Source organism: Yarrowia lipolytica, chromosome 1D, assembly GCF_001761485.1.
Source record: "Yarrowia lipolytica chromosome 1D, complete sequence".
Lineage (NCBI taxonomy): Eukaryota > Fungi > Ascomycota > Dipodascomycetes > Dipodascales > Yarrowia > Yarrowia lipolytica.
The window spans coordinates 3,052,492-3,075,188 of NC_090773.1; the positions used below are offsets into that span (position 1 = coordinate 3,052,492).

At 49.9% G+C, this 22,697-nt stretch overlaps 8 protein-coding genes across 8 annotated transcripts; 7 read left to right on the forward strand and 1 right to left on the reverse strand.

Annotated features, from left to right (window-relative positions):
* Positions 1–11: 11 nt before the first annotated feature.
* On the reverse strand, positions 12–1,106 carry YALI1_D30526g (uncharacterized protein; the record flags this gene model as incomplete). The annotated part of the gene is made up of 3 exons (XM_068282836.1): positions 12–130; positions 378–475; positions 1,087–1,106. The coding sequence occupies 3 exons, from the start codon at positions 1,104–1,106 to the stop codon at positions 12–14; spliced, it is 237 nt and encodes a 78-aa protein (XP_068138937.1).
* Positions 1,107–1,493: 387 nt separating this feature from the next.
* On the forward strand, positions 1,494–3,641 carry YALI1_D30540g (uncharacterized protein; the record flags this gene model as incomplete). The annotated part of the gene is made up of 3 exons (XM_503197.2): positions 1,494–1,679; positions 2,179–2,203; positions 2,950–3,641. 3 exons carry the CDS (start codon positions 1,494–1,496, stop codon positions 3,639–3,641), a joined length of 903 nt encoding a protein of 300 aa, XP_503197.2.
* Positions 3,642–4,434: 793 nt separating this feature from the next.
* YALI1_D30570g (uncharacterized protein) lies at positions 4,435–6,209 on the forward strand (the record flags this gene model as incomplete). The annotated part of the gene is made up of 2 exons (XM_503198.2): positions 4,435–4,437; positions 4,584–6,209. 2 exons carry the CDS (start codon positions 4,435–4,437, stop codon positions 6,207–6,209), a joined length of 1,629 nt encoding a protein of 542 aa, XP_503198.2.
* Positions 6,210–6,769: 560 nt separating this feature from the next.
* On the forward strand, positions 6,770–7,717 carry YALI1_D30593g (uncharacterized protein; the record flags this gene model as incomplete). Its single annotated transcript, XM_503199.1, has 1 exon — positions 6,770–7,717. The coding sequence occupies one exon, from the start codon at positions 6,770–6,772 to the stop codon at positions 7,715–7,717; it is 948 nt and encodes a 315-aa protein (XP_503199.1).
* A 1,581-nt stretch (positions 7,718–9,298) lies between these two features.
* Positions 9,299–11,736, forward strand: YALI1_D30618g (uncharacterized protein; the record flags this gene model as incomplete). Its single annotated transcript, XM_503200.2, has 2 exons — positions 9,299–9,339; positions 10,323–11,736. 2 exons carry the CDS (start codon positions 9,299–9,301, stop codon positions 11,734–11,736), a joined length of 1,455 nt encoding a protein of 484 aa, XP_503200.2.
* Positions 11,737–12,819: 1,083 nt separating this feature from the next.
* Positions 12,820–15,072, forward strand: YALI1_D30653g (uncharacterized protein; the record flags this gene model as incomplete). Its single annotated transcript, XM_503201.3, has 1 exon — positions 12,820–15,072. The coding sequence occupies one exon, from the start codon at positions 12,820–12,822 to the stop codon at positions 15,070–15,072; it is 2,253 nt and encodes a 750-aa protein (XP_503201.3).
* A 936-nt stretch (positions 15,073–16,008) lies between these two features.
* On the forward strand, positions 16,009–16,575 carry YALI1_D30685g (uncharacterized protein; the record flags this gene model as incomplete). Its single annotated transcript, XM_068282837.1, has 1 exon — positions 16,009–16,575. The coding sequence occupies one exon, from the start codon at positions 16,009–16,011 to the stop codon at positions 16,573–16,575; it is 567 nt and encodes a 188-aa protein (XP_068138938.1).
* A 1,390-nt stretch (positions 16,576–17,965) lies between these two features.
* Positions 17,966–20,862, forward strand: YALI1_D30705g (uncharacterized protein; the record flags this gene model as incomplete). Its single annotated transcript, XM_068282838.1, has 2 exons — positions 17,966–18,079; positions 18,556–20,862. The coding sequence occupies 2 exons, from the start codon at positions 17,966–17,968 to the stop codon at positions 20,860–20,862; spliced, it is 2,421 nt and encodes an 806-aa protein (XP_068138939.1).
* Positions 20,863–22,697: the final 1,835 nt, after the last annotated feature.

Genomic DNA, 22,697 nt, shown 5'->3' on the forward strand with positions numbered 1-22,697 from the left:
ATTTTGGCCAGTTAAGTTAATGGGGAGTTGAGAAGATGCTTAATGCTTGGTTTTTTCGAGAGATATAAAGGTAAATGGATGGGTAACGTAACGCGGAGTAGAGTGGCTGAAGGTTGCGAACGACCAACCACTGGTAGTAGCGTATTTGATGCACAGATAAAAGCACCATACTCCATGGTTAAGAGTGAGACACCAGCAATGGGGATGAAGCCTTGAGGTAAGCAAAGGCTTAAGACGTGCTCTTTTCTTGTGTGTTAATGAAAGCAATAGGGTGGTACAAGGGAGCATACAAGTGCGAGTATGTTACTGTATGACGATGTTACTGTATATGGAGTTGTAGTCATACAGTTATATGTAGCATCTGGGCCATGATATACGGACCATTCGCACAAGGAAGTTAGAGCCGAATTGACCTTGGAAGATCTCTCGAACGGGTAACTGAGGCAGCCGTGCGAGCGTAGAATCTGAGAGGAGACTGGGGCATATTGTGTGACGATGGCTGCTCCAGTGTGTACAGTATCGATACGTGCTACTTAGCTCTATTGATAGCTTGTGTGGAAAGTGTATCTTCTGTTAGATGATGAACTATGGCTTGACTACTTGTAGTATTTTAGCCATGGGTGGGTTGAGTTTGTGATAGTAGCAGTAGGAATGAGAGTATCTCAAGCGTCTTTGACGTTTATAAGTCATTTGTTCAATATCTGGTCGTATGGTATAGACAGACATACTTGTAGATGGCTTACTCAGTTGTATACAGTATGTACTATAGGACAAACACCTGGAAGACGGTTCAACACCACATAGGGTGGTTAGAATGTTTTATTTTCTATGTAGGGTACGTTGGATATCTCTTGATTTCCTTTTCTTCATCTCGTGTACATGGTGGTATTGATTTTTCGTATTTTTTCCGAGATTGTTAGGATTTTTCCTTTGACGTTTGAAAAATCCTTGAAATTCGCAAGAAATTCAAAACTGCCGTGGGCAACGCATTTCGGTTCAAATTGAACTTCTTTTTTTTACTGGCCTGGCGCCGATACCGCCTCATTTCCCTTCCACCACCTCGTTTGTTGCTCTTGGCCCACTCACGTTGCTTTCACGCTGGTCATCGCGTGAGCAATGCACAACTCCATTGTTTCAAATAGACTCACAATGGCGCTAATATAACCGAACCACCAGTGGAGCATGTCAAAAGCGGGATTAAGTGGCGACTAAACGAGCGGGGAACCGCTGCGGCGGGGCGGGGCAGTGACTTACCGAGAAGATATTTAGCCACACGGCCAAAAAAATGCCGTCCTCCAATCGCATCCTGTCTACTTGGGCTTGTCTTGTCACTTTTCATCGTTGCTCTCGCTTCTTGCTGCACTTCCTTGCTACAGCTGGAACCTTGTTTTTTGCTACTACGGTGCATATGGTCCCAAGAGAGTCGCCGCCTTCTTCATATCGTCTTTGAAACCAACCCTCTTGACATCTGACATCACCACGGAAATCGCAAAATGTCCACTCCTGTCTCTGAGCCCCTTCATGCCACTGGCCACGCCGCCGGCACCACCGCCACTGGAGCCACTCCTACCGGCACTGCCGGTACCACCACTTCTGCTGGACACACCAGTGCCACCCCCGGCGCTTCTTCCACCGGCCCCAAGAAGGGTTTTGTGCAGGCTCTTGAGCCTCTGTTCAAGGTGAGTACGAACGTGTGCCATTTACGGGTAATTGAGCTCAACTGCGAGCGTTAGCGAGCAGCTCTAAGAAGAATTTAACAGGCAATGAGTCGTGGTGGAATGACTCCGACCGGCATTGAGTCGTGGAATTGAATGACTCCGACCGGCATTGAGTCGTGGTTATTGAATGACTCCGACCGGCATTGAGTCGTTGGCCATTGAATAAGCATTGCAACCACTCGGTTCTAGTGTCGGCTGTTTTGAATGGCCCGTGTAAAGCACAGTGAACTTCCACGGTCGTTGCTGCTTGTGCAATTGAGCTATCACAAGACGGGGCCAGCATTGAGAAATTGATCAATGTGCAAATGAGCGCTAGGAAGCTGCTGCTGCCCGAGATCTTCTGCTAAATGCATGCTAGTCAAACGCTCCCTCAGTTCTGCTCTGTCGTCAGCCATTGCTCGGACCCGGTTTCCAGCTCAATCACAACAGTGTCGCCACCCTCAATTACATACTAACACAGACCCCCCAGTTCATCTGGTTTGTCGGTAAGTACTAACCCACTATTTCGGTGGATTTCTCAATGAAGCCCTTATCTCCGAGCACATCTCCGAGACCAACCTGTAGGCGATAAGGATGAAAAATGTTTCTGGGAGTGACAGGTGAAATGGAAGCACGATGCGACTGTTTTCTGTACGGTTGTGGTGTTGTTCTGTGCTACGTTCTGCTGTGTTGTCTTGTGTGTTTTGCCGGCCTACGAGGTTGCCCAATGGCATAACATCACCAACTTAACAGGAGCATCTTAGCACAAGCGGCTTAACACGGGCCGCCTAACACGAGCAGAACTGTACGATGAACTTCAACTGTCCAGATCTTCAGTCTGTATTTTTTTTTCCCCCCACCGTTGATCAACATGCACTATCCATGTACTGTCACATGACGACGAAGAACAAGGAAGTGAGGTGCAGATAGGAAAAAGATAAAGGACTGTGGCTACGTTCCAGTTTCTTGTCATCGTCACTAATCGACTTCCATCTCATTTTTCTTCTCTTCTCCGACATGGCCTTGCATGGCTTGACCATTTGACATGCGCCTTCCGTGACCCAAACGACACAGCACAGAGCCCTGTGACGATTCCTACAACAGCCGATATTAGCACATATCTCAGCTCTCAATGCAATTGTCACATGAGTCGTCTTGATTCTTGCTCGAGAGCTGTTGCTGAACTTTTGTCCACTCGTTGCGCGCTCATTCATTATGCTACGCATAGTTTCGTTTACTCCCACTAACTCAGGCCACCTTCTCGTCCTCGTCGGATGCTTTTTCTACGTCCTTGCCACCCTCCCCTTCTTTCGAGTTGGCAAGTTCTCCATCTTCTGGTACCGAGAAATTTTCCTCTCTGTCATCGCCACCTTTGGAATCATCATCTTCGAGACCTACAAGGGCAAGCCTCTGAACCCCCAGGCTCTCGCCCGAGACGACAACGTCACCTACCTTCTGGTTGCCTTCCTGTGGCTCGTCAGCAAGCCCACCTACGGCACCTTCCTGCCCTTTGCCATTTTCTCTCTCTTCCATGTTCTGACCTACGTGCGAGGCTTCATTCTGCCTGCCCTCGGCTACCCCGGCAACGCTGGCCTCTCTCTCCAGATTGACAACTTTGTCAAGACCTACAACGACAAGTTCATGTTCACCGCTGCCAACTTGGAGTTCATGATGTTCTTGGGTCTGATTATCAAGGCCATCACCTTCCAGCGAGGCTCTTGGATCAAGCTCATCATCTTCTTTGTCTTCCTGCGTCTGCGATACGCCCAGTCTCTGTTCACCCGATCCGTTGTCGGTTCCTGGGAGGTCCGAGTCGATGGCCTGCTGTCTCACCCTGCCGTTCCTCCTCAGGTCAAGCAGACCTGGGTCACTGTCAAGCACCAGCTGCGAAAGACCCTCGGAGGTGCCGGTGCCCCTGTCACCCAGGAGCAGCGAGCTCAGTAAGCGGCTTTATGGTAAGCAGTAAAGCGTTATTGCGACTTATCTAGGTGGGTTGTATTGTAACAAAGCGTCCACGCGATTAATATATTATCACGTAACTGCTCAGGAGGGCCCAGCTTGAGTTTAGTAGAGTAGACGGGTACATACTGTACGGTATGTACAAGTAGTATGTAATTATTACGTAGTAGAAAGTATAGGATAGGAGATCGACAGCTACTCTCCTATTGCGACTGGTTCTAGAATGAAGTGGAGAGATTAAAATGTACAACAATAGTTTAACAATAATAGTGTGTATACCTCTAAGAAGAGCTTGTGAATCGCAGCGATGTATTTACCAGCCCTTGTACGGTACAGTAGGAGCACTCGTACTTAGACATAGCCGAGTCAAGCAACATTCGATACTGACGATTGAGGAACAAACATGACTAAGCCGGTTATATTAATGACCTTCTGTTTTGTTTCACAACTATTATATCATCGGAAATATCTCTTCAGGCCAGTACATACATACAGTATGTACATACAAGGTGGATGGTCAGTAAATATCTCGTTATTATTGTATGATAGAGAGATTTTTTATTATGTAATCCTCTTATAACACGTCTTTAGGGTCTAAAACAAGTCTCCATTGTCTAACACAAGTCTCCGCTTCTTCTTTCCTCTTCTCTACCACCATCCATACTGTCTCTTCACTCTTCACTCTCTCCGTGCGGCTCATAAATTATTAGAGTTGAAATTTTGAAGGGGTACAGTCCAGTCAACATCAATCCAAGCTCCATCTCGACAACATCTGATAATGGTAAGTACAACAGCTCCTGCGGGCTTTCCAAGGATGAACAATGACCGCGTGACTGAGCTTTTTTGCTCCGAAAGACGAAAATCTTCTAATCTTCTCTCTGACGGTTCCACAGCAAGTACCACCCTTCTGGTCCTCGACTAACCCAGCTACGACTCCCCAAACGAGTGGCACGGGTCCAATTGAGACCCCAGAGCCTTCGGTACTATTCCAACGAGGCGGCCGACTTTGCCAACCGAAAACAACGCATTGCCGACGACATTAACGAGCACAAAAAGACATGGTATCCGCTACTGCAACAGGTGCAGGAGGAGAAGGACCATGTGGTGAGATTGAAGGACTTCAAAGAGAAATTCCATCACGTGACGCTTGAAAACCCCCATCCGTCTCACGTGACTGTCAGAGGCCGCGTTACCAAGCTGCGTCGGGCCTCCAAGGGTCTGGTGTTTATGGATCTGGTGCAGGACGGAATCAAGGTCCAAACGGTCGTTAAGATGCACGCCATGGACCCCGAGCTAAGTAAACAGGAGTTTCAGGAGAAAATTGAGACTTTTCGGCCCGGCGACGTGGTTTCTGTGACTGGAAAGCCCGGTAGAACTCCTGCTGGTGAGCTTAGTTTGATTGCTGTGCGTCCTGCGGAGCTTCTCACTCCGTGTCTTCATCCATTGCCCAGCAACCAGTCGGGGGATGTGCACAAGCGCCTTGCTAATCGTGTTGTTGACTTTTCAACTTCTCCCGAGTCTCGAGAAATGATTTATGCCAGAGCTACCGTGATTGCCTATGTCAGAAGATTCTTTTCCGATAGAGGGTTTCTCGAGGTTGAAACGCCCATCCTGAGTGATGTAGCTGGAGGTGCTTCTGCCAGACCGTTCACCACGGAATCCAATCACTTGACGAGGACAAAGAAGAAGTCAAAGTCCGATTGCAAAGAAATAACAACTCAGATCGCTCTGAGAGTGGCTCCGGAGCTGTGGCTCAAACGTCTGGTCATTTCTGGGTTTGATAAAGTGTTTGAGGTGGGTCCGTCATTCCGAAACGAGTCCATTGACTCCACGCACAACCCTGAATTCACTACCTGTGAGTTCTACTGGGGCTATGCAGAGTTGAAAGATCTGACAGACACATTGGAGGAATTCTTTATTGGTCTTCTAACAACCGTTATTACTAAACATCCCAGTTATTCTGAAAGACTAACTCCCTGGTTGGAAGAGTTTAAGAAGGGTATCAAGCATGTGGACTTTCTGAAAACTATTGCGGACAAATCTGGTCACGAGCTGCCACGTGATCTCACAGACGTTGATGGTTTGGTCAGCATGTATAAATCACTGGGTCTCAAGTTACCGTCTGTGTTGTCCCCCGCCAAACTGTGGGACGAGCTGGCAGCTGAGTATGTTGAAAAGTCCGGCCGGGTGCTTTTGATTACGAACCAGCCCGAGCTCATGTCTCCGCTGGCCAAGTCATGGACACGTGATGGATACGCTCTGTCCAAGCGGTTCGAGTTGTTTATTGGCGGCATGGAGTATGCCAATGGCTACGAGGAGGAGAACTCGCCGTTTGCGCAGATGGATAAGTTTGTGAGCCAGCAACAGTCACGTGACGAACATGCTGACGACGAGGCGCATGTTCAAGATTCTGGATACGTGACTGATATGGAGTGGGGTCTTCCTCCGACTGCTGGGTGTGGAATTGGTATTGACCGACTGGTCATGTTTATCACTGGTGCTAAGAGTATTCAACAGGTGATTCCGTTTGCGGGGTTGAAGATGGCAAGGTAGGAGCACTTTGAAAAGTCGTCGATCAGGAGTTGTTACGTAAGTAACTCCTGTTGACATCCAGGAGGAATCTTTTCTCTTCGCTGTGGGTTGCTGTCCCCTCTAGAAGACTGGGATACAGCGGTCTAGGTGTATATGTACATAGATATGGTATTGTTAACTTTTGATAGTCGAATAATGGTAACTACTTGTAGGTGAACGGGTTCTACAGTACTATGTGTCCCACAGGCAAACATGCACGGAGTTTTCATTTCCACGATCCACGATTTTGTGTGCTCCAAATGACCCGATTTAGTTGTCGATTTAGTTGAACAGTTACTTAGGAAACTTTGGTTAAGAAAAAAACATGTTGAAAAACATCAAAACTTTTCCAAAGTTGAGAAATCGAAAAAAGATACAACTGCCCATTTCCTCCCTTATTCAGCCATCTATTTTCCGGTTCCATATCTCCATCCTTTCTTCTCAGTAAGTTCCTCCCTCACCTCTCTGACGCACTCCCGACGCGTTAAATAAAATAAAGAACGCCATTACGCGTAAACAATTTAACCACTACCACCACCACAATGACTGTCGACACGCCATTTGAAGAGTTTATGCCGCCTTCTGTGCCCCAAAAGAAAACTCACACAACTCACACGCACTACAGTAACGTTCCTCATGGTGTTTCACGTGACCCCCATAAACCGTGCATTCTTGGAGTTGATGAAGCCGGACGAGGACCGGTACTGGGATCCATGGTCTACGGCCTTGCCTACTGTACCAAGGAGTTTGCCGACGAGGAGCTATCGAAAACGGGGTTCGCCGACTCCAAGACTTTGACGGCCGAAAAACGAAGCGCTCTGATGCGCGAAATCTGCTGTGATGAGACTCTGGTTGAGCATCTGGGGTGGTGCACTACGTCTATGACTGCTCAGGACATTTCGTCGGCCATGTTGCGACCCATGTCTCGTGGTGTGTACAACCTGAACGACCAGGCACACGATACAACTATGGCTTTGATCCAGGGTGTGCTGGATCGAGGTGTTCTTCTGACAGAGGCGTACATTGATACAGTGGGACCCCCCGCCAGTTACACGGCCAAGCTGAGCAAGCAGTTCCCCCACATCAAGTTCACTGTCACCAAGAAGGCCGACTCGCTGTTCCCCATTGTTTCTGCGGCCTCCATTTGTGCCAAAGTGACCCGTGACATGGATCTCAAGTCGCAAGATCTCAGTGAGGGCACATGGGGCTCGGGGTACCCATCTGACCCCAAAACGTCTGTCTGGCTCAAGAGTCACGTGGACCAGGTGTTTGGATGGATGCCTGTGGTGCGGTTCTCCTGGCAGACAGCCAAGGATCTGGTAGAGAAGGAAGAAAAGGGAGGTGTGGAATGTGTTTGGGCCGATGATCTCAAGAGAGACTCAAAGAGCGTAGAGGCGTACTTTCGAGCTGCTGCAAAAGACAAGACAAAGAGTAAGCTGGTGGTGAGTAGTGAGTGGTATGGAATGAGTGTCGGAAGCGATGTCTTTTAATGTTCGGATGAAACGAAGCAGACTGTCCGAACCCAGCAGACTCAAAGGCATGAACGGGTACTCGCTTCAATGCAAGAGGCCCGTTCTGAGGTCTCACCAACCAGCATTACTGGACTGCCGTCCAAGAACACAATGTGAACTGCTGCATATCTTTCAAGACGATAAATTATCGAGAATCAATCATCAGATACTGTACCGGCATCATAGAAGAAGAAAGGAAAGCCTGTAATTGTAGTGTGTGAAATGACCTGGAGATGTGTTTGTCAATTGTAGCTGCTACTGTCCCTACATGGGTCGCAGCAAAAACCAACAGTAGAAAGATCGGGGCTACTCTCATTTCTGTGGAATGTCATTTCGTCGTTCCGGATGCTCTTTTGACTGCTGGTTGTAATGTGCTGCAATTTCAACTGGATTTCACTCTGTGTATGGCATCTACAAGTACATACTCTGGATCATGGAATTCAATTGCATGTTTGGCGGTAGCAATGGATAGTCCTGGTTCTGCTGGTTTCAGAAATGTACTTTTTCCACCTATATCATCCAATTTTGCGCCTCTTATTCCCTTTCTCACCCTGCCTCGCTATGGACCATAACATCCCCCACCTTCCCGTTCTCTTTCCCACATAATCTGCACATGTTCCAGTTCTCTCCCAGTTCTCTCCCAGTTTTGTATCAGATTCACTTGGTCACATCCATCCTCTCATCCCTCCACGTCAACGGCCCAACACTCAACCAATCCTGGACGTCTTGCTATGATTGGGTCAAAATCACTGTCCCAAATCGCTTACTTTCAAACCCCGAGGCGCTTCACCAAAAGTGCTTCACTCCCAAATCGACTGCCTCACATCAGCAGCAACGAAATCGGTCCGTGTCGGCCTACCGCAATAATACCAGCATCTCCTGCCTGCAACCCACCCACTTGTCAGCTGCTTTGTTCAACATGCACTTTCTCCTTGTACGTAGACGTATGTACTGTATGTATGTGCGGTACCAGAGTACATACTGTACTCAGCCGTAGTTGAGTTTTGTCACACGAACTAAACCAATACGCCCCCGGCCACAGTTGGTGCGGCACGTGACTCGCTCTTTCTCTCTCTCGGAACATGCCGGTTCTACGTCTACTGGTAACCCCCCACTCCCACTTCCACTCCTACCTACCCCCCACTGAAGGCTTAAAAAAAAAGGTGGTTAATTTTTGGTTTGTCAAAAAAATCCTCGACCATGGAATTAAGGTTTGGAGCTAGTGGGCTTTGGGGGCTTTGTTAGGAGGCTGTCTGGGGTGACATTGGGCGGGTCTGCGGGGCGAATAGGGATGCCAAAAGACGGGTTGTAGTGGAATTGACCCCGTCCAAGGTCTGATGACCACTCATCTCTTCTGCCGGTCGCAGATTTATGTCCACTCGTCGCGGTTGCTGCACTAGTTTATCCGAAATATGCAAACTTTTTCCGGTGCGGAGAGTGCTCCGTGTGTTGGGACTTTGGAGGAGCTACGGCGAACCCAACATTATTTCGCTCATCTCGGATTATCCCACGTCTGATTCTCACTTCAACGCAACGCCACGCAACGACTCTTGAGAAAACATGTCTGCCCGATTTCTTGCAACTCGATTGGTTCGAGTGAGGTGAGTATGGTGAAGAGCCAGAGGCACGGATGGAGTAGCGAGCGGACCCCGACAATGGGTTGCTGACGTCCTCCAAGACCAGTGCAATGGTGATGCGAAACCGACTGTCGTGTGTTTTGTGTGGTGTGGTGGGAGGGTGCTTGTGATTGTGTTTGTGTTTACAGTGGCGTGGCAGTGATAGAATGGTCCGCACAACTGCTAAACCAGGCTGGTCAGATGAGCGGGCTCCATGGACTCGCCCTTGCCTCGTCACCAGTACTGGTAGTACGGACATGCACCGATCATCATCGGAGAAGCGTGAAAAACGAGGAGACGCCAACGATAAGAGCCTTTCAACGAATCCTCTTGTCTGTTCCCCCGATGACTCCTTTTGATAGGTGTGTCTCCATGTCATTTTCTCATTGCTGTGCTTAACTCCGGTGGTGCCTCAACACTCCAACAGCCACAATGATCACAGATGCAATTGACCCGGAACGGGTGAGGGGAATAACGTGATGATTCAAGAAAGTATACCGCAAAGTCCGATTGTCGAGTTTGACAACTAAATTCCATGGCCGAGCTCGGTGGTGTTCTTTGTTATTGCCACCATACAATCATTTATCATTTGCAAGCTACACCCAGCAACAGTTACCCACGCACTGGTTACTCTATCAAAGCGTCACTTGCACCTCTGAGATCCGCCGTGAACGACATTGTCGCTTCCCACCCAAAAATTCGTTGTATCACACCTGCACATCCCACACCTACAGAGGACAGCAGTTAGGCAACCCAGCTCAAGGCAACACAAGTACAAAGTCCATGGAATGGTCGTGTTGATAGTGATGTTGTCGCCTCGAGTCAGTTACGCAATTGCTATTTGTGTGGCTCCCTCAAACAGAGCACTGTTGTACACTTTTGGAATCCGCCGGTGGCTACCTGGTCCACCGGCACGTTCAGTCACTTGTTTGTGTTTGCTCAATCCTTTCGCTCCAGCGCTAACCCAGACCAACATTCTCTTCCTTCTCTCTCCCCACCCTCACCCGATGCTACGCCGCCAAGTCCTGGCCTAGCCACACAGTCATCGACATGCCCGCCCTGTCCCCTACCATGACCCAGGGTAACATTGGCGCCTGGCAAAAGTCTGTCGGCGACGCTCTTGCTCCCGGCGAGGTTCTCGTCGAGATTGAGACTGACAAGGCCCAGATGGACTTTGAGTTCCAGGATGATGGCTACCTGGCCAAGATTCTGCTCGACGCCGGAGCCAAGGACATTGCCGTTGGCACCCCCATTGGTGTCTACGTCGAGGACGAGGCCGACGTGGCTGCCTTCAAGGACTTCACCATTGACGACGCCGGAGGAGTCCCCAAGCCTCCCAAGACCGAGGAGCAGAAGGAAGAGGAGGAATACGAGGCCGAGAAGGCCGAGAAGGCCGAGAAGGAGGCCGAGGCTTCCAAGGAGACTGCTTCTCCCGCCCCCTCTTCTCAGTCCTCTGCCCCTGCTGCCCCCACTCCCCCCTCTTCTCGAATCTTTGCTTCTCCCATGGCCAAGACCATTGCTCTGGAGAAGGGCATCAAGCTTAGCGAGATCAAGGGCTCCGGTCCCGGTGGTCGAATCATCAAGCGAGACGTCGAGAACTGGACCCCTCCCGCCGCTCCCGCCGCCAAGGCTGCCCCTGCCAAGGGCGCTGCCCCTGCTGCTGCCGCTGCTGCTGGATCTGCTTACACCGACATTCCTCTCACCAACATGCGAAAGACAATTGCTTCTCGACTGACCCAGTCCAAGAACACATCTCCCGACTACATTGTGTCTTCCACCGTGTCTGTGTCCAAGCTGCTCAAGCTGCGAGCTGCTCTCAACGCCTCCTCCGATGGTACCTACAAGCTGTCCATCAACGATCTGCTTGTCAAGGCCCTGGCCGTGGCCAACACCAAGGTCCCCCAGGTCAACTCCCAGTGGCTCGAGTCTGAGGGTGTTATTCGACAGTTCACCAACGTGGACGTTTCTGTCGCCGTTGCCACCCCCACTGGTCTGATCACCCCTGTGGTCAAGAACGCCAACCTCAAGGGTCTGGCGGAAATCTCCAAGGAGATTAAGGCTCTGGGCAAGAAGGCCAAGGACGGCAAGCTGGCTCCCGAAGAGTACCAGGGCGGTACCGTGACCATTTCCAACCTGGGCATGAACCACGCCGTGTCCTTCTTCACTGCCATCATCAACCCTCCCCAGGCCGCCATTCTCGCTGTCGGCACCACCGAGCGAAAGGCCATTGAGGACGTTGACTCCGAGGCCGGCTTTGTCTTTGACGACGTTGTTACTCTGACCACCTCTTTCGACCACCGAGTCGTCGATGGAGCTGTTGGAGGCGAGTGGGTCAAGGCTCTCAAGCAGGTGGTTGAAAACCCCATTGAGATGTTGTTGTAGGATGATTAATAGATTGTAATTAGCAGAATGTGAACTCTGTGCGAGAAGTAGTCGCTAGTGTGACCGTTTAAACCAGTCAGTAGTACGACTGTATTGGCAAACTGATATCGACATTCCCGGCCCTGTAATCCATTGCCTTCGATTTGAGTTGTTTCATAGTTAGGTCTAAAGTCAAAACAAAATCCAAGTCATTTTGAGAATATAAAAATTTTAAAAGCTCATAGAAAAGGACATTTCCTGTCGCCCAAGTGTTTTCAAGCTTATGGGATTGAATGAGAATTCTCTGCTCTTTACTTTATCAGTATTTTCTTTCTTCCGACCTTCTTGGGGCACCTTTTCTAACTCCCAGGTTACCTTTCTTTCAAGTAATCTTCAAGTAATTGGACCTTCTTAATGACATACAGTACCGTCTAGAGCATGGGAAATCGTGCCAGTTTTCACGCCAATCACGCTCAATCATCCTCTTTGCCGGTTCAGTTGAAAGCTCCATCAATGTGGAGTTACAGGTATAATTGGCATGCTACAAATAATCCACCAACATCTGTATTTGAGACATTACCATGTATACTCACGTGTACATAATGTACTGGTGGTAAACAGCCATAAAATTTGGTTCCATGAGTCAGCTCATATTTCCTGCTACATCTGATGGTGTGGTTACTCTGTCGGGAAGACAAGCACACCAATCGATACTGGAGCTCAGTGCGGTCATTCTGATCTCCAATACATGTCCACATTCATTCTCTCGTGTTTTACAAAGTGGAACCATCCCTTCCAAGACCACCTCCCATCTCACATGCACTGTTCACGCGAAATATTTTGGGTGCAGGTGTGCTTGTATGGTGTCATGTTAGTGTGGGGAAGTCCATCAAAGCAGGAAATTGCAATTTAGAAAAATGGAAAAAACCGCTAAAAGTGTCTATAAATCACTCTGTTGACTCACGTGTTTTTTTCCGATTTCTCTGCCCATCTTCGCACACCCCAATCACGTTCATGCAAAGTCCACCGTGTCTAGTGTGCGCCATGATAAACTTTGGTTCGAGGCTACAGTAGCTACAACTATTACGCCAACACGTCACCACCATGGAACTATTCGAACAATTCGAGGAACAGGACGGCGTGCGGTTCAACTGGAACGTGTTCCCGTCGACGTCACGTGACGCCAAAGATGTCGTGCTGCCCATTTCGTGCGTGTACAACCCTCGACACAAGGCCCAGACGGTGCCGGTGGTGCAAGACACCATTGCCATCTGTGGCAACAAGGATTGTGGTTCGATCCTCAATCCCTACTGTCATGTGGACCTGGCCAGCCAGACGTGGACCTGCCGGTTGTGCATGTCTCGAAACCGGCTCATGAGCTCGGTGGCGGGTCAACTTCCCCCTGCATGTGATCCGGCCAACTCGACCGTGGAGTACAACACTGCTCGCACCGCAGCAACTCCTCCGGCGTTCCTGTTTGTGCTCGATACCAACGCCGAGCCCGAGGAACTCGAATCGCTCAAAGATTCGCTGACCCAGGTCATTGATCAGCTCCCTGAACACTGCATTGTGGGTCTCTTGTCGTTCGGATCGTCGGTGCAGTTCTACCAGCTGGGCTACCCCCACTGTCTCCGGTCGCTCGTGTTCAACGGAGCCAAGAGCTATGCAGCCAAGGAGATTGAAGAAGCGTTTGGATACAATGGAGGGGTGCCGGGAAACCGGCGCATGGAGATCACCAACCAGTTTCTGATCCCCCAGACAGAGTCTTTCGCCATTGTCGACGCTCTGCAGCAGATCAAGGCCAACAAGATTGGACCCAAGGAGGGAGATCGATTTGCCCGAGGCACAGGCACTGCCATCAACGTGGCTCTGTCGTTTGCGGAAACTGCTCTCAACCAGGGCTTTGTGCGAATCGGCGTGTTTACTGCTGGCCCAGCTACCATTGGACCCGGCAAGATTGTCGACATGCCTCTCAAGGAGCCCATTCGAGGCCATCACGACATCCAAAACGGCTCAGCTCTGCACCACAAGGCTGCTGCAAAGTACTACGGCGAGCTGGGCACTCGAGCAGCTGCCGGAGGCTTTGCCGTCGACCTGATTGTGGGTTCCTACGACCAGGTCGGAGTGGCTGAAATTGGTACTCTGTCCCACCAGACTGGAGGAGTCATCATTCTCTCAGACTCCTTCACCACTTCCATCTGCAAAGAGTCCATTCGACGTCATTACTCGTTTGGAGACGAGAACGTTGGCATGGCCCACGCTGGAGCTCGTGCTGTGGTCGAGGTCAAGACCAGCAGTGAGCTCAAGTGCCAGGGAATGATTGGCCATGGAGTGTCTCTGGCCAAACGGTCCAAGGCGTTTGCTTCGGAGGACAAGTACATTGGCATTGGTCAGACGTGCGCCTGGTCTCTGGCATCCATCTCTCCCAAGTCAAACTACTGCTTTTACTTTCTGAACACCGCTGAGACCCCCACCCTGCCGCCTTCAAACCAGTCTGTTGCCACGGGCGTGATTCAGATCATCACCCACTATCTTCACCCCTCTGGAGTGTTCCGGGTTCGAGTGTCGACGCTGGCTCGAAACTTTGGCCCTGCCCATGGTCTTCTTCCCTATTTCGATCAGGAGGCAGCTGCCACAGCCGTTTCACGTGAAACTGCGTTCCGAATGCAGCATGGCGAGTCAGCTGACGATACCATCCGATGGCTGGACACGGTTCTGGTCAAGTTCTGCAACAAGTTTGGCGAGTTCCGAAAGGGCGACACACGGTCGTTCATACTGCCTCCAAACTGCACCATGCTGCCTCAGTTTCTGTTCCATTTGCGACGGTCGCAGTTTGTGCAGACCTTCAACAACTCGCCTGATGAGACCGCGTACTACTGGCACTACCTGCTGGCCGAAAACGTGTACTCTACAATTGTCATGATCAACCCTGCGCTTCTGGCGTTTGAGCTGGACGCACCGGAGGGTATTCCCGTTCTTCTAGATTCGATTTCTGTCACTTCTGAGCGAATCCTTTTGCTGGACACCTTCTTCCATGTCATTATTTTCCATGGAGAGACAGTTGCGGCGTGGAGAAACGCCGGGTACCATGAGCAGGAAGAGTACGGCAACATTGCCGAGCTGCTGGATGCGCCCAAGGAGGAAGTGCGGGAGCTGCTCAGTGATCGGTTCCCTCTGCCTCGATACATTAACTGTGACCAGGGCGGTTCTCAGGCGCGATTTTTGCTTGCTAAGCTGAATCCTACTACGCAGAGCATGGACATGGCTGGAGCTGCTCCGGGCACGGTGGTGTTGACTGATGACGCGTCGTTGCAGACGTTTATGGAGAGTTTGTGCAAGTTGGCGATGAACCTATAATATCGAGCGTAGCGAGTTATTATAGAATGGAACAACTGTGAGTCCAACCTATGGCAGTACCTAGTTGGAGATCATCGTGCGTTAGTCATTGGTAATAGGTGGATGTATGTAATGTATAGATAGATGGATATGGAGAATTCTTGGTGCAGCCTGTTCAGGGTCTATGTCTACTGTAACCCACGTGAACTCCTGGGTATTGAACTTGACAGAACAAGGGGTTGGTTGATTTGATAGAGAAAGCGATAGTTCCATTCAGCCATTCAAACAGATGGCTTGAGAGAAACGTCTTACTCCTGGTACATGGCTAGGGAAGGTCAGAGGCCATGTAAAGCGGTATGTTTGGATCTCTGCAAATAGGCTGGGGAGAAAGTCGACAGCTCCAAGATATATCTAGGTGTTTATTTGGTATGTTTTTGTATTTCAGCTTATACTGTCTAGTCTGGAAGAGTGGTGATATTGGTTCTGCATCACAGCGGTGTAGTTAGTACTTGAGTACATCCCAACTAAAGGTCCAACTGAGGGAGCGATCATTTCAACATAAATCACGAGACAACTCGAAATATTACTAATGGAGAAGGAGTTTTTCTTATATTTTAGTTTAGTTATCAAGTTATCTTTATGGATTTGTGGAGTATTTATTTAATTATCGCTTCTGGAATCCCGAGGTAGGACCCCCAGCGAGATTCTTTGATCAACTACTCTCAACTACAGTAAAGTAACTTTTTGTCTTTTCAAATGGTCGAGGGAGTACGAGTACGGGGTACCGACAAGTAGTGTACCGTACTTGTACAAGTAACAGTGTATTTGAAAGTACAAGTACAAGTACTGTACTGTACATGTACCCTGTTAAATCACCTCATATCCCGAGATTTGTGCAACTTTTTACATCTCTATTGGGTGCCCTAAACGTCATGTGTATGCCGTAAAAAACCTGTAATGATATCCCGTGAATTCTGCTATGCAAACGACTCCGCGGCTCCAAACGCACCTCCGGCCATCCTCATGACATCAATATCCGATTCTTTACTCGGATATCGCTTTCGGAGCTCCGTTTGGTCCATAATATCTCTTTACACACACTTGATGACCTGGTCACGACGAAATACTCCGATACTCTCCGACAATACTCCTGAGGCGCGGCTGAGCCCACACGGCAAAATCATATATGGCGTCCAGCCTACATCAATTGAGGCATTGTCGGAATCTTCATGCTTTTCGAGTACGACATTTACAAGTACTGTACGCCTGGTACAAGTGCCGGCACATGGCAGTTGTGTTTTGACGCTCAATATCGACAGAGATTCTCACTTCTGCTGTCGAGTTTTGATCGTAGAGTATCATAAGACTGTCCAAAAAACATCATCACACATCATCACCAACCATATCATCGACCAAATCACATCGAAGCCATCACCTCAAGTAAATCACGCCGACCAACTCTCGAGACACTCCGATATTACTCTCATACACAACACTACAGCGAGGGCACGTGGACACCTTTGAGGCATTATGGAGCGTCTTCATGTCTATTTTTAGCCTGCAGAAAGAACCGAAGAGATCAGGTGAAAAGTGAGACAGAGAGAAGAGACGGGAAAGGACAGGGGACCGCGGTGACCGTGCGATATTTCCGGGTCACGTGACACCTCGCCCGCCGCTAGAACCCCCCCGCTTCTGCCCCTCCTCATCTATTCACACCATCGCTTCCTGCTAATATAACACCAATTAACACACCCGCTATACGGCTTGTTTTGAACTCAGTCTACTGATTATTTCAAAGTCTATCTTTCTCCAGATTGGACCAACTGGGACAGAAAATAGAGGTTCAAAATAGAGCTACTATTGTGGAAGCACTTTGTATGGAGCTAGGCGGAAAATAACATTTAGCATCTCCCAGTAGGAAGAGGCTGTGCCCTGCGGAGGGTGGAAGGAAGTGTATAACATGGCGAGGAGGGAGCCGATTGCTGAAATGAAGCTGATAGAAGCATTATACGGCAGGAGTTGGCATAAAAACGTGCTTTTCTGGTCCAAATCGGCCATGTGGAACGTACTAGACAGACCCCTCCATCTCAACTTGCAACCACTTGAACTTTGGAGTTGCTAACCTTGTTGCTACCAACGCCGTGTCTTCTGAGACGTGTGTTAGTCGTGTGCGGAAGTGGTGGAGACGAGCGGGAGGGCAAGCAGCTTGGACGGTCGCAGTCCTATCACGTGCCCAACTAGTCGCCCCACCACGTGTGCCCATTGTATCGCCGCTGTTTGGCTGAGTCAGCTTGTCCCCTCCCGCAGCTGTTGTCCACTGTATCGCCGCCCTGCATGTTCACTTACTCTATGTACGATTGTAAGACTACGTGCTGTCTCATGTGGGCAATCTCCAAAGATCTGCATTTTGGGACGGCGAAAAAAAGCGACGAAAAAAGGGGAAAAAAAAGCGAGAAACAGTGACCAAAGGCGGTTCGATAGGAACAAGAAAAGAGTGTCAAACGAGCCAGTAATGGAGGCCTCATCATTTCTGCTGAGGAGTTCGGCCACAAGATGGTAGTTATCCCCCTCCACATGGCCGTTCATAGGAAACACGCTATAGCACGTACCAAGTGTAGACGGACGCGGTTGCTGTAGGGTAGTACGAGTACGTGCTGTAGCATGGTTGTAGAAACTGGAAAAAAAAGCAGAAAAAAGGGAAAGAGAATAAAAAACCAATCTGACACGGAGTCTTCAGCTCGTCGCCAACCACATTATATTCTTTCTCCCCGCCTCAAACCTCCCACCACCCATCTGGTTGGACATCCCATGCTAGACCAGACTTGCTGCAAGATATGCAGTCTTGTTTTGCGGGCCGATGTGCTCTTCTTCTCTGACCACCACCACTTGTCACGGCCCCCGAAACCCGCCCACAATGGTCAGCATGCGCTGGAGAAAAGAACCGCCGTCTCCGGACCTTCCCGACCATGATTCCAGTGAGTATGAGACCCCACAGACCCTGCTAGCTACAGTGGGCGATGCTAACATGGTGTGACAACCCGGACACAGAGATGATGTGGTACAGACAATCGACACAAGAGCATGGTGACGCTGCAACCGACACTGAAACCAAGTCCTCGACATGTGCATCTACCCACCAAACAACGCCAGCACATATATAGTAGCGGTGCTGCCATTTCAGTTGTGATTGTGTTTTTTTTCTTCTTTCCTCCCGCCGTCAAATCAACGCCACGGCTAAGCTCCCGCTTATGGTTTTTGCCTTTAGGCCAGCTGACCTGCTGACCATGTATCTGCATGCACGTTGGGACTAGCCAGAAAGTGGTAAGACGACAATAATCCTATAGATACGGCATTGACGACGAGTTCTACCAACGACATTCGCACACCTCCACAAGTCGACACAAAAGCTCCACATCCACAGCAACAGCACACACACACATACACTGCATATTACTGCATACTGCATCTCACACAGCATCGCCACCACAGCACAACCATCTAGTCTCTCTGTATCCACCACCCACCACCACCACCACCACCCACCACCACACCACAACCCCCCTCTCTAACACAGACGAACCTCTGTCTACAGAAGAACTGGCGACCCTGGACCATGGACTAGGAGCCTCACACCACGCATATCCCACGCCGTCATCCAACCCGTCTCGAGACCAGCTCACCAGCAACAACAAGACCCCCCACACCATCTACTCGGTCCCCAACGCTTCCGGCTCTCTCACGGTCAACTCCCTGCTGTCAGTCCGAGCCCCCGAAACAGTCACCAAACGCAAGTCGCAAAACTCGCTCGCCAAGTCCTTCCGTAGGGTTTCTTCCGCAGTGTCGTTGTCAAAAGGAGACAAGGAACGGTCGTCTTCGTCAGCGTCTGCAGCAGCTTCAGCATCAGATACCTCTCTGAGTTCTCCTACGTACACAAACGGAAGCGCAAACGGCTCCAGCAGTCGAACCAACCTTGTCGGTGTACCTGAAACAAAACCCAAGAGTAGACAAAGCTCTCAAGTGAACATTCCTCCTGTTCCTCCGTTGCCCAGCAGTAGCGGTAGCAGTATTAACCTGAACGGTAACCAAGGCAGCAGCAACATCAATAGCAGCAGCACCTACAACGGCTACCTCAACCCCATCTACAGCCACACGTCCGACATTTCGCCCAATACTTCGACAGCAAACATCCCCACAATTATTCATCCAAACTCGGACACAAACACAGGCGCAAACCCGATTCGACCCACTCACTCTAACATGTCGTCTCATAGTGTCATCAGTGCACTTAGCAATGCTAACGAGAGTGTCGACTCGTTCCAGTCAGTCACCCAAGACTTTTCCGAGGTGGTTCTTGTGCCGACCAACAAGAGTAACGGCACTTCTCCGCTCCCCACTTCTGCTTCTCAATTTGCTCGGTCGGTTAACTCAACCAGTTCGGCCAACACAAGTCCCGTCAAGGCAAGTCCGGTGAAGCAAGAGCCGCACAAGCAGTACCAGGGCCAGCCTATCCCCCAGCTTCAATTTCAGGCCGGACAATTTCATGCTCGACAGTCTCATCAGACTCAGCAGCCTCGAGAACCTCAATTTGAGCCTGCCCACCCACAGGTCCCGTTGGCCCAGCAGCTCCAGGATGCCCATCAGCCTGCTCCTGTGAATACCGTCCAGGAGAAGGACCGTGATATAAACGGAGTCAACAGCGCCGACGACGACTCAGTGTCAGTCGATTCTCCTGTCGATGACGATCCTGCAGTGCAGTCTGCAGTTGAGTCTGTCCAGTCGCGTGTCGGAGAGTCGCAGCAAACCAGGGTTCCTCAGTCACTAGCACAGACTCAGCCATCGCTGGCACAATCTCTGGGCCAGACTAACAACCAGGCCATTCCCGTCCGATCGGCCAATAAGGAGTTTATGTCTTCGGTAGCCCCTGCGGCTCCCACCGTAACAGGCTCCTCTTCGCGACCCTCTCTGGCTGCAGCAATGAGGGGTGGTCTAAGTGACACACCTGCGATCCCCATGGCTGCCGCGACCACCGCAGTTTCGTCCATGTCGCCCAAGAGCCAGAACTCGATGACCGAGTCTGTTTCGGCTCTTTCCTCGCCTGCCTCTTCCATGATCTTTGAACGCAACGTGCAGGAGTTTTCTGTGGCTGCTACGAGCGCCGGAGCATCATCGTCCAAGATCTGGCACAACCACGACAATACCCACTACCACGGCGAAGATAGGGTTGCTCCGGCTCTGGATGCGTCCACGGAGGCCATCATCAACTCCAAGGTGAATCCCGAGGACATTGATGTCATTTCGCTGCGTAGACCGTCGTCAATTCGAGCCAGATCACCCACAGAGGCTTCTCTGAACTCTCTGTGGTCTCCTGGCAGCCCCACAATGCTGCAGGATGCCTCCTCGGGCGGTCCTCGAACACGCAACAATTCCATGAGCGTACATCCACTGACTGCGAGCCATACGGGTGGTTCCCTATCTCCCGATAAACTCAACGGAGGAGACGGACGGCAGGTGCTGTCGTTCTGCTCGTTTGCTGATGTCGTTCATACAGAAAACGAGGAGACTACGGCTTCTAGTGATAGACTGGGCCGGTTTGATACGCGGTCTCAGTCTGCGCTGAGATCTCCTTCTCCTCTGATGCGTCAGCACCATCCTGTCAGCCCCTCTATGGCGGAGTCTGTGGTGGCAGATTTGAAGTTGACGATCCCGCCGTCCCGAAGTGCCACTGTGGATTCCTTGGACTCGGAGAGCCCGATTGTGGTTTCCTCGTTTGGAGAGACGATTAGGAGGAGGACGAGTGAGCTGGGGTTGTAGGCACGGGCCTAGCGAGCTGTCTGCAGCTGATTTACTTTCTAGTCCTGCTCGCATGTTCCCCTTCTTCTGGACCTTTGATTCCGTAATCCGTTTAATTAGCTTATTTATTCTGTGAAATTTGACCAAGGCGTATTGTAGTTTGAAGCGGGATGCAAGTTGGAGCAGTGTATTGCGTATATATACAGTAACGCATGTGTGTTCGATACCGTTTACGATACTGCATCCTCGCACATTCAATACACATTCACACCAATGTCGGTCTGTCTCCTGGCAGTTACTGGGGGGGGATGAGCGCTGTCACTCGAAATAACGGGGATGCACGGGCACTCAAAGTCACAGCAATCAGACGTTTGTCTGTCTGCTCGGACACAAATGAGCGCCGTGCAGACTTGCAGGGGTGATTGATGACATCAATTCAGATGCATCTACTATTTGGAGAAAGAGACACGGTGGAGTCTTGTTTAGTATCTTTGGCAGTAGTGTGTTGCTGTGTGTATACTCAAGAGTCAAATGAAGACATGATGTGATGGAGGTGCTGCGATGAGGACGAACCAATCAACTAATTGTTGCAGCAAAGCCAACGGCTTGCTTGAGCGTCTTTGAAATCGTCTTTCGGTGCTTTTCAACCTTCCAAGGCACTACTTGTTGGTCCTGTCAACGTGCCTCCTCCACCCTATGCATCCGCCAAGAGTCTACGGCACATGTTGTACCTTTAGCGTAGGAGCAGTATGAGATCTACAGCCGAGAGAGACACGTAGATGTGATTGATTAGATTGTGGCGGTGTGATCCAGGGCCCTTGTCTCAGGTCCGAGTCCCGCGGTGGCTGATACAGGGCCAATTGATGAGCCACTGTAGTTGTTCTTGTAGGTCTACGACATGTCAGAGAGACAGTCATTGCAGCTCCGGTCGGGGACACGGCAACAACGAACCGATATAAGGGTTTGATATGGTGCCTTAATTCCCCTAGAACGTGCTTGAATGGTGCAGCCACCGCTTTTGGCCTTCTCTCTTGAGTGTGTACTGGTATGTACGTACGTACTGTACACGTCGGTGGAGTCACTGTCTCACTACAGCATGTACACTACAGTGATATGTACGGAGAATGTTTTCCATGGTAAATGCACCAATTGGCCGTTTAGAGTCCACATTAAGCACACACTCAATCAATCAAGCAACTATCTGCCAACTTACCAATGGCCTTTGATTGGACAATATCTCCTCTTTCGGCACGGCATCTTTGTCCTCGAAACCTTGATGTTATCTCGATAATCTAAGATATGCACGGAGCTACTTGTAGGGGGAGTCAAAGGGTCCCAAGAAGTGCAATTTGGGAAAAATATTGAGGGATAATAATACCAGGCTGATTGAGTGGAGATGCTAGAATTTCAAGCTATTCGGCCTTCCCGTGATGGTGTAGCTACTTTGGGTTGTCTTACTGGGCATGATCCACTCAATGTCATGCATTCATACCACCTCTAATGAATCTCTGGATAGAAAGGGAGTTGAAAAAGTCAATAGCACCGCCACAACGGTGACGTTGAACGTTGTCGTCCTCGGAAAAGCTATGACTTGACCGTTATAACACCATTGGGGGTAGCAATTGCTACCAGTCACACAATGTACAGCATCAATTGATCATGGTACAGTTCCAATTGATGTCATGATATACAAGAGTGGCACGTTCAAACGTGGCACGTTCAAACGTCAAAGCCGAATGCCGTCTCAGACTTGCCGATATGTGCCCCCTCGCGCCAAGAAGCCTACGTTACATCACTCTGAAACCTCCTTGTCAAAAGTTAACATCTGTCTTGTCTAATCAATCAGATCAACATTG